The sequence below is a fragment of the Saccopteryx bilineata genome, chromosome 1 (genome assembly GCF_036850765.1).
Source record: "Saccopteryx bilineata isolate mSacBil1 chromosome 1, mSacBil1_pri_phased_curated, whole genome shotgun sequence".
Classification (NCBI taxonomy): domain Eukaryota; kingdom Metazoa; phylum Chordata; class Mammalia; order Chiroptera; family Emballonuridae; genus Saccopteryx; species Saccopteryx bilineata.
In genome coordinates, this window is record NC_089490.1 from 63,704,287 (window position 1) to 63,714,891 (window position 10,605).

General features: G+C 46.8%; 1 protein-coding gene across 1 annotated transcript; it reads right to left on the reverse strand.

Moving 5' to 3' along the window:
- Positions 1 to 5,173: 5,173 nt before the first annotated feature.
- Positions 5,174 to 6,967, reverse strand: LOC136319229 (uncharacterized). The gene has a single exon (XM_066252584.1). It carries the CDS (start codon positions 6,965 to 6,967, stop codon positions 5,174 to 5,176), a length of 1,794 nt encoding a protein of 597 aa, XP_066108681.1.
- Positions 6,968 to 10,605: the final 3,638 nt, after the last annotated feature.

Consider the following 10,605-nt stretch of genomic DNA (forward strand, 5'->3'; position numbering starts at 1 on the left):
CTGCAGTATCTTATTTTATCCTATGGTGACCAACTCATCCCAGTTTTCCCAGGACTCCCTCAGTGTTAGCTCTGAAAGTCCAGCATCCTGGGAAGCATTTCACTCTCAGACAAACTAGAAGGGTTAGCCACCCTGTTTTATCTTCACAACCACCTTGGGAAGTAGGAATTGGGCACAGAGGAGTGAAGTGCTTTCCTAAAGACACTTCCCCATCAAGCAGGATTTGAACTCATGAAGTTCAGCTTCAGAATCTGTTCTCCTTTTCAATAAGCAGTGCTGCCCACACGAGTAAAAGTAACCTCTGCCAGTAAATGCTTGGGTTTGATCCAGATACCGAGTGAAAGGCAAACAGTACTGGCGGCTGCAGGGGAAACAGTGAATTGTGCAATATGAAATTTCCCAAAATTAAAAACGGAAATCCACATTTTATTGCTGACAAAATGCCAAAGGTTGCTTTCTAGACTCAATTGCCCTCAGATTGGGTGCCTTGCTTTATTCTAATTTTGGTCGTGCCTTTTATTTTGGTGGAAGTGGCAAACAGGAACGAGATTGGCCTCGTTGATGGGTAACTTTAAAGGGGGGGAGGCACAAGGTGAGACTGGTTCTGTCTGAAGGGCTCTGGTCCCCCCCCCCCCTGGAGTCAGCCATCCCCGTGGAACATCACCACTGAGCTGACACTTTGTCTGCTAGTCTTCCTTTGCTTCGCGCCTCCTCTTTCTTTTCTTCCACTGTGCGCAGTAATTTCCCACTGCATTTTCACCCCTTTTTCTCATCCTTTTTCCCACTCCCAGGAGCACTACCTTGAGAGTGCAACTTACAACCCACAACAAGTAGGTATAAGTACAAGGTGATCAGCCTAGATCCCTGCAGGTGGCCTGGTACAGCTAACACAAGCTGTGGGATCCTAAAGCCCTGTGTTCTAATCTCTGCTCTACTTCCTATACACATCACTTAACTTTGATGAACTCGGATTCCTCATTGATAAAACTACTATTATAACTCCACCTGCATAGTCATAACAGGGTCAAGGAGACAGTATGACAACAACCAGCAAAGTGTCTTGAGTGTCTTTGGTGCTTGATTAAATATAGTTTTCTCAGCTCTAGAACCAACCCATCAGAAACTTGGTTCCGACCAGAGGTGAGCAGCGTGGCACATGCCCAGTGGAGATGAGTGTGAACCTGTTATCAGGAGAGGCCCAAGGATGGGGAGGGAGGGCTCACAGGACAGGAACAGGACAGGAGCACCAGACTCGGGTGCAGACACCGACAACTTAATGATTTGCTGGAGATCAGAGAAATGCTGGAGTTATTTCTACCTTGGATATTTTAATTTTCTTGTTTAATTAGATTTTTTATTTTCAGTTGCAAGAAGTAGAAAACTATTCAAGGCACTGCAAGTAAAGGGGTGGGAGAAATTATTATAAGAAACATATGGATTCACTTTGAAACTGGAATTTCAACCTAAGACTATTGAAAGCTATCAATAGTCTTAGAATCGGTCTGTCAAGGGCTGCATGGTCTCTGCCTTTCTCTGAGCGTCTCTGCTCCATTCTCCACACTACTGACCAGCTCTCTCAGGGAATCCTGATGGCCCCTTGATCCTGACAGCTGGTGTGCCAGGATAAAGCTCCTTGAGGTTATGTCCCCAGACCATTATTATTTGTAGTTGCCACTTACCAAGTGGCAAAACCTCAACCCCATGCCTTCTCATGGTGTGTGTGAGGGGAGGTTACTCAGCTAGCTTCTGTATTAGTCAGGGTTTCCCAGAGAAAAACAATCAACGGGATATAGATCTATAGATCTATACAAAGAAGATTTATCATAGGAATTGGTTCACGTGGTTCTGGCAGCCAAGAAGTCCCACAATCTGCTATCTGCAAGCTGAAAACTCAGGATAGCTGATGGTCTAACTCAGTTCGAGACTGAAGGCCTAAGAACCAGGAGCTTCGATGTCTGGGACAGGAGAAGGTAGATATCCCAGCCCAACAAGAGAGAGCAAATTCGCCCTTTCTCCGCTCTCTTGTTCCATCAGTCTCTCAAAGGACTCGATGGTGCCCACCCATATTGGGGAAGGTTGATTTTCCTTAATCAACTTATTCAAAAGCTATCCTTTTTCATAAAAACTCTCACATATACACCCAGAAATAACGGTTTATCAGCTACCTGGGCATCCCTTAGCCTAATCAAGTTGGCATATAATATTAACCATGACAGCATCTGTGGCTCTGCCACCCCCCATTCTGGCTGTCGCCCTAGCCCTCACTGAGGTGTGGCAGCCGCGCGGTCCAAGCCACTCCACAACGGTGCTGACCAGCCCTGGCCTCTGCTGTACTCCAGGACATCTGCTCGCCTCCTTGTGTGTACCTCTCTCCTAGGAAAATGCCCTGACCTGCTAGTCTGCTGTGGTCTAGGTGATGTCAGGATGGATGCTTACCATGGCAGATGTAGTTATTTCAGTTGTATTATCTGTAACCCTCCAGAGGGGGAGAGAAGGGAGGCTGTGAAAGAGAGCCTGTGGCTTTCAGGTACAGCCTCAGATTGAACCTACAACCACTCTGCTCTCGCAGTACCCAAGCCCTTGTGGCTTCTTCCAGCCTCCCTTACTGGAATTCTTCACTGCCTATGGTTTTTCCCCACTGAGGCATTCTGAGGTCGCTGCCTGCCGTGTAACTTCCACTACTACCCTGCTCTCCTTTCCTGGCTTGTCAGACATGCTTGAACATTTGCAGTCCCAGGAAAACTGGGGAATGAAGCTGGATGCCCGTGGAAGGGCCCTGCACTCTGTGAACATGCAGAGGATCTCTGGGGGCTCCTCCTACTTCACAGACAAGCCTAACTCTGAGTCCCAGCGGGGGCCCAGCCAAGACACCCCTTATGCCCATAGTTTCTTTTGCCTCATAGTTTTAAGAACAAATGTCACTCTTTTTAAGGTTCCTACTCTTCTTCATGACTTAGATCTTTTTAGCTTAAGCTTCCATTGCCTCTTTTCTTACTTACTAGTTTCTGTAGCTAAAATTTGTGAGAGAAGAACTCTGATTGGCCCAGTTTGCTCTTAGCACAGGTTGATCATTAACATGATCTCCAACACATTAATAGGAAAAATAGGTCTGAAGAATAGTGGCATTTTGTGATTAAAAACACATTTACTTAAACGGTTGAGTTGCCTCCATACTAATAGCAGAAGTTTTTCACAGATGTTTTTTAATGGGTAACCCCTGCTGTATCTCTCCCAACAGTATAAAACCTCGAATAATGTGCCTTGATTTGATACATGCTAATTGCTTATCAGAAATGAGTCAGTGGTAGCCTATCATTGCTGAGATTACTTCCAAGAGAAAACCGGGCACTTTTGGAAGGTGCATTAATGCCATGAGGCCACTAGTGTCACATTTAGTATTCTAAAACAGCAACTGTCATGGCATGAAAGAGGCAGTGTTGATCCACAGGCATACTGTGTTCACGTAATGAGGAAGATATGGACACAATCTGGTCCAAATGTATAACAGAATGCAATACAGTTAGTTTCTTCAAAATCATGAGCAACTCAAAGTGATTGCTATTCTCTAGCTGAACACACACATGCTATTTTTCCACTGTAAAAATATCAGATAATCCAGACCTTACTCATTCAGTTTTGTAAAGTGGGGCGTGTGTGTGTGTGGACACAGTGCTCCTGCTTTTGATCTCAAATACATAGTTAGATTTTGTATCCAACTCTGTGGTATGATAGTGCCATTTTTGCCTTGAACAGACCCAAAACATTTTCTAGATAGTTAATTCTTTTGAGGGTTAAACTAATCTACTGGGGAACACTTGGAGGATGGCAGATTGATGACTGAGAGAATAGGGCCTTCCCAGTAGCCACATGCATTTCCCTAAGCACCAGTGTAGCAGGGACACTTGGGCTAGGCAGAGAGGAGTCAGCGTGCTCGTCCCCCGCAAGGCGGGAGGTGTGAAGAAGACACGTGTGCTCTCCCCGGGCTTGGGCAGGGGCACAGCGCTGGGGCAGATGCACTGGATGAAGAGCACCCAAGGCAAAGGGCAGATTTAGCTGAAATGAACCATTGACTCACTCTGGTAAGGACAGTGGGTTGTAATGTTGTACATCACCTTCCTCTGCCACCATTCACATAATATCCACTTGCCTGGTGACTGAGAAGTTCAGGGGCACGGGACTCAGGTGATATAATCTCTGACTTGCTCTCAGCCCTACTTTCCTCTTTGGTGGTCTCCTGTTCAAGCAAGTGCTTGCTGTGTGAGAACGGGAAAGGTGGCTGCCAGTAGCTCCAGGCTCCTACAGTCCTTACTGTTCAACACTTACAGAGAGAGGCAACAACATTTCCTCTTTAGGATCCGTATAGCAAACCTTCGATCAGCCTTATTGGGTCACATGCCCATGCTGTGGGCCAATCATTTAGGAAAGGGTGATTAGAAACCATGATTGGCACATTCCCATTGAAAGAAAGAGGGGTGTCAGGCAGACAAAATCCGCCGATGCCAACTACAGTGTCCTTAAGGCACTTCCTTAGAGCTGGGGTGGATCTAAGGTTGATAGGACCTGAGAGACGGTGAAAGGCCTCCTGGATCAGGAGCCGTCCAGGTGCTCACTCATATTCAGTTTGCTCATATCCAACCCAAACACCGATCCCCGCCTACCTGGTCTTTCCAAACGTTCAGATGGCATCCACCTCTCAGGACAAGAGTCTCAAAATCTTCCAGTTTTTATGGGGCGGAGGATCTTAGATGCCAGACATGGATGTCTATGTTTAAAATTATTCATCAATAGGGAACCATTGAGCCTGACCAGGTGGGGGCGCAGTGGATAGAGCATCCGACTGGGATGTGGACGACCCAGGTTCGAGACCCCAAGGTCGTCCACTTGAGCGCAGGCTCATCTGGTTTGAGCAGAGCTCACCAGTTTGGACCCAAGTCACTGGCTCGAGCAAGGGGTTACTTGGTCTGCTGAAGGCCCGTGGTCAAGGCACATATGAGAAAGCAATCAATGAACAGCTAAGGTGCCGCAACGAAAAACTAATGATTGATGCTTCTCATCTCTCTCTGTTCCTGTTTGTCTGCCCTATCTATCCCTCTCTCTGACTTTCTGTAAAAAAAAAAAAAAAATAGGGAACCATTGATAGTTTTTGAGCTTGGGGATGAAAACACCGGATTTTTCAGTTTGGGGAGATTAACCTGGAAGCAGTGTGCATGACGGATTGAGAGAGCAGACAGGCAGTGTGGGGACAAGGTACGAGACCCTGACAGTATGGGCAGGAGGGAGGGGACCCGGATGAAGAGGGCGCCTGGATGAGGAGGGGGCCTGGATGAGGAGGGGGCCTGGATGAGGAGGGGGCCTGGATGAGGATGGGACCCAGATGAGGAGGGCGCCTGGATGAAGAGGGGGCCTGGATGAGGAGGGGGCCCGGATGAGGATGGGACCCAGATGAGGAGGGCGCCTGGATGAAGAGGGGGCCTGGATGAGGAGGGGGCCTGGATGAGGATGGGACCCAGATGAGGAGGGCGCCTGGATGAAGAGGGGGCCTGGATGAGGAGGGGGCCCGGATGAGGAGGGCGCCTGGATGAGGAGGGGGCCTGGATGAGGAGGGGGCCTGGATGAGGAGGGCGCCTGGATGAGGAGGGGACCTGGATGAGGAGGGGGCCTGGATGAGGAGGGGACCTGGATGAGGAGGGGGCCCGGATGAGGAGGGGGCCTGGATGAGGAGGGCGCCTGGATGAGGAGGGGACCTGGATGAGGAGGGCGCCTGGATGAGGAAGGGGCCTGGATGAGGAGGGCGCCTGGATGAGGAGGGGGCCCGGATGAGGATGGGACCCGGATGAGGAGGGGGCCCGGATGAGGATGGGACCCGGATGAGGAGGGGGCCCGGATGAGGATGGGACCCAGATGAGGAGGGGACCCGGATGAAGAGGGGGCCTGGACGAGGAGGGCGCCTGGACGAGGAGGGGGCCTGGATGAGGAGGGCGCCTGGATGAGGAGGGGACCTGGATGAGGAGGGGGCCTGGATGAAGAGGGGGCCTGGATGAGGAGGGGGCCTGGATGAGGAGGGGACCTGGATGAGGAGGGGGCCTGGATGAGGAGGGCGCCTGGATGAGGAGGGGGCCCGGATGAGGATGGGACCCGGATGAGGAGGGGGCCTGGATGAGGAGGGGGCCTGGACGAGGAGGGGGCCTGGATGAGGAGGGGGCCTGGATGAGGAGGGGACCTGGATGAGGAGGGGGCCTGGATGAAGAGGGGACCTGGATGAGGAGGGCGCCTGGACGAGGAGGGGGCCTGGACGAGGAGGGGGCCTGGACGAGGAGGGGGCCTGGATGAGGAGGGGGCCTGGATGAGGAGGGGACCTGGATGAGGAGGGGGCCCGGATGAGGATGGGACCCAGATGAGGAGGGGACCCGGATGAGGAGGGGGCCTGGATGAGGAGGGGGCCTGGACGAGGAGGGGGCCTGGATGAGGAGGGGGCCTGGATGAGGAGGGGACCTGGATGAGGAGGGGGCCTGGATGAGGAGGGGACCTGGATGAGGAGGGCGCCTGGATGAGGAGGGGGCCTGGATGAGGAGGGGGCCTGGATGAGGAGGGCGCCTGGATGAGGAGGGGACCCGGATGAGGATGGGACCCGGATGAGGAGGGGGCCCGGATGAGGAGGGGGCCCAGATGAGGATGGGACCCAGACGAGGAGGGGACCCGGACGAGGAGGGGGCCTGGATGAAGAGGGGACCCGGATGAGGAGGGGGCCTGGATGAAGAGGGGGCCTGGATGAGGAGGGGGCCTGGATGAGGAGGGGGCCTGGATGAGGAGGGGACCTGGATGAGGAGGGGACCTGGAAGAGGAGGGCGCCTGGATGAGCAAGGGCAGAGGGATATGAAAAGAGAGGCAAAATCTCACAGCTCTTGGAAACTGTTTTTGATGTTGGAGAGCAACAGAGAAGGATGTAAATTTTAAAAACAACCTGCATCCCCAGGTTTTGGATTTGAGAAGAGAAAGGAGATTACACATGATATAAAACAGGTGGTTGGAAATACAGACCTGGAATTCAGGAGAGGGGTCAAAGTCAGAGAAGTGTGATGAATACAGTTACAGCTGAAGTAATAGGAATATTATGATGAATACTGTTACAGCTGAAGTAATAGGAATATGATGTCCAAAAGACCTGGGAGTCATGCTTTGTTCCTGCCTCCCCCTCACTTCCCTAGGTGCAATCTTTTGCTTACACTTGACAATTCTATCTTCAATTTAATTTTGGATCACTCTTGCCTACCTCCAATCTGTTCTCCTGTGGCAGTGAAGTTCTTTTCTTAACATGTGAATTGTGTTACATCACCCTTAATGGCTTAAGGGCTTCCACTAAGGTTAGAATAAAGTTTAAGCATCATTTCATGGTCTGTAAGGCCTGTTTCACTGGACCCTTGTCTCTCACCAACTTAATGTCGTTCTCCCCTCCTTCCCCACCTTCCCATCACACTCATCTTTTAGTTTTCAAACATGTCAAGCTCTCTACCAATTTTGTTCTAAACTCCTTCACCAAAGTACAGTACTAGTCCTATTTCTTCTTATCTCCCATCTCTCCAGCTCCCATTTTTACTTCCCATTCCCTTAATCCTCTCACGAACACAGAGGTTGTTATTTTGTTTTGTTTTTTTCAATTGCCTACAGAATTGCTTAGCAATTGCAGGCCCCTCTGTGACCACGCTCACCCTGCCGCAGGAACTGAGCGGGAACCAGGGAGATGTTCAGAAGTCTTAAGGGGAAAGGGTAGGAGGGTAGGGAATCCTTGTGCCTGACTCATTACAGAATACCCATAGAAATCACCATACTTTCTCTTTTTAAACGGGTTCTAGTTTTAAAGGATATAATTCTAAACATTGAATTCATTTTAAAAATAGGTTATAAAAGGATTACTTGACGAAATAATTCATTGTCAGTTTTCTTAAATATTATTTTTTCTACTTTATTCAAAGCTTGTAATTTTATATTCCACAATTCAGTTCCCACAAGTTTTCAAGGGTACAACAACTCTCGAAGACAAAGCATGCATGGATTATTCCTAGATCGTGAAATTGAGTCACACGGGGCTGCTGAGAATGACAAAGACTCAATAACAGAGTCAAGGTTAGCACCAGAGCAGTGAGCATGGATTTACTCAAACCAAAGGCTAAATTCCATTTCCCCAATACTTTCTTTTTCAAATATAGACTAAACTGCCATTGCCTGCCAGTGCATGCAAGGGACTTGAGTATAAGAATCTCCGTGGTTTTTCCGTATGGCGCTGGGTCAGGGATTCCCAGATGCCGGTTATTTCATTCCTTTAGAACTCTCCTCACCCACCCTAATGGTTGTGTTGGACTACCCACAATGAGGCTGTTTTTGATAATAACTTATGTTTTATCCAGTGAGCAACCAGGCAGGAAGGCAGCCCAGGGACAGTTAACTTCCATTTTAGCATAATTTCAAAATGTAAATAACAAGTTCTTTTTTTAAATAAAAAAGGAAATGAAATTAAAAACAACACTTGAATTTAATCTGGGAGACTTGAAATGGCAAGCTTGCCCCTTTGTCAATTTGGTTCCAGTCCACCGGGTCTGAACCATCACAGCAGCAGGACAAGAGAAGGAGAGAGCCCACTCACCCCCAAGCCTCCTTACATTTGTGGGTGTAACCTGGGCTCCAACATGATTTTAAAGGGTTTTTGTGTTTCTAGATTTCTGCATATATGAATAGATTTTTATATACATGAATCTATTTGATGTTAACTGAATAGCATGAGATTACTATAGAGGTCATTGATAGGAAAAAACCTCCCCAAATTCTGAATCTTTAGCTAAGTGTACGCAAGTGGAATCAAGATCTAGAACTAAGAAACACAGCTTCAGCGTATTTTGATTTGGGTGGAAAAAAATTAAAGCTAGTGTTTGCTCAAAATCAATTTCGCATCGTGACCAAAACCTTGTCTATCCTCCTGAGTGCACCAAAACAAGGGTGATAAATCCTTCTCAGGCAACTGTTGTAAAGGTAATTGAAGGCCGTGTACATCCAGGATTTATATTAACTGCTAAGAGCTTAAGTGCCAACAGTTAGTATTGACCAGGGGGACTACGTGTTCCACATCATTCTCAAAAACTCCAAGGGAAAGTGCTCAATCACACTCTTTCAGCAAATAGGAATCATATTGGTTCTAAAAATACTTTTAGTGCTACCATGAGAAAAATAAACTGTTTTTTGCTCAAAACATTTAGTTTTGTCTTTAAACAAATTTAAGTAATTCCAAATAGAAGCACAATTTTATTTTTTCAGAAATTTTACATCTTGGGGCAGGAACAACAATAATAATTACTGTCATCTGAGCTAGACATCAAGCCAGTCCTTGTTATGTATTGTTCGCTGAAGCTTCACAATGACCTCACAAAGTAGGGTTCACTGCATCTCTTCTATGATGAATAAACCAGGGCTCAGAGGGGTTAAATATATCCAACATCATAAAACTAGTCTGTGGCCTGTTCGGTATTTAAATCTTGGTTTCTATGATTTCATACTACTTTTCTTGGAAATGGAGTTCCAATTGTGTAGGAAGAGAGATCACATTGATTTTATTTTTATCTTCATGGCCCAAATCTGTATCTTTATCTATCAGTCTTCTTTTAAAAGAGTGACTAATAAAAATGGTCAGCTAATGACATATGACTTGATCCCCAAAATGGCCGTAGTAGATGGCCGCACCACCTTGTTGACACCCAGTCTCCCTTCTTATGACCTGTGGCTTCATTTGAATGCAGAAAGTCATTCTATCCCTTTTCTTTTTCTCTCCCTCATTAAATTTTCTAACACGCCATCTACGAAAGGTAGAACAAACTGACATCTACAAAAAGTTGTATGTACATTGGATTATAAATCTAGTGAATTTTAGGCAAACTTTTAAAAAATATGTTATACTTATTGTAAAGGGCACAAATCATATGTTTATACCTCAACAAATTTTCACGAAGTGAACACAGCTATAGAAACAGCACCCACATCAAGAAATAGAATATTGCCAAACTGATGAGATCTTAATACTAAATAGGATATTCCTATCTCAAGGTTTATGTAAATATTTTTGTAAAGATAATAATGCATTTGAAATGTGTTTCATTGTGTCCCACTTTGTTTTATGCATTCTGATTTTCATACCTTGTGGTTTCTTAAATCTAAGATGCATTTTAAGAGGACCTCTGTTGAACAGTGTAAGAATCAAGACACGAATGCCTCTCCCACCCCGCGTCAAAACTCAGCATCATGAAATCCTTAAACTACTTCCTCTTAGTTATTAAATTGAAAACTGCCTCTTAACAGCAAACATCTGGTAAAGACATTTCTCTCATCAATTTAAAATTTTTTCTTATCTTTAATAAGCAACTCCTCTATGAGCACTTTGCCTTTTTTGCTCACCAGTGGGTCCCAGTTGCACATTCAGGGAGAAGCAAGTTCCCAGTAAAAGCTTGCTGCTTTTATGCTCTGATTTGTAAACAAACTCTGAATATGGATTATCAAACATAATTCACAAACTGTTTTACCTTTTCCTCCATCCTTTATTGGTAGCTTTCATGTCACTGCAGCGAT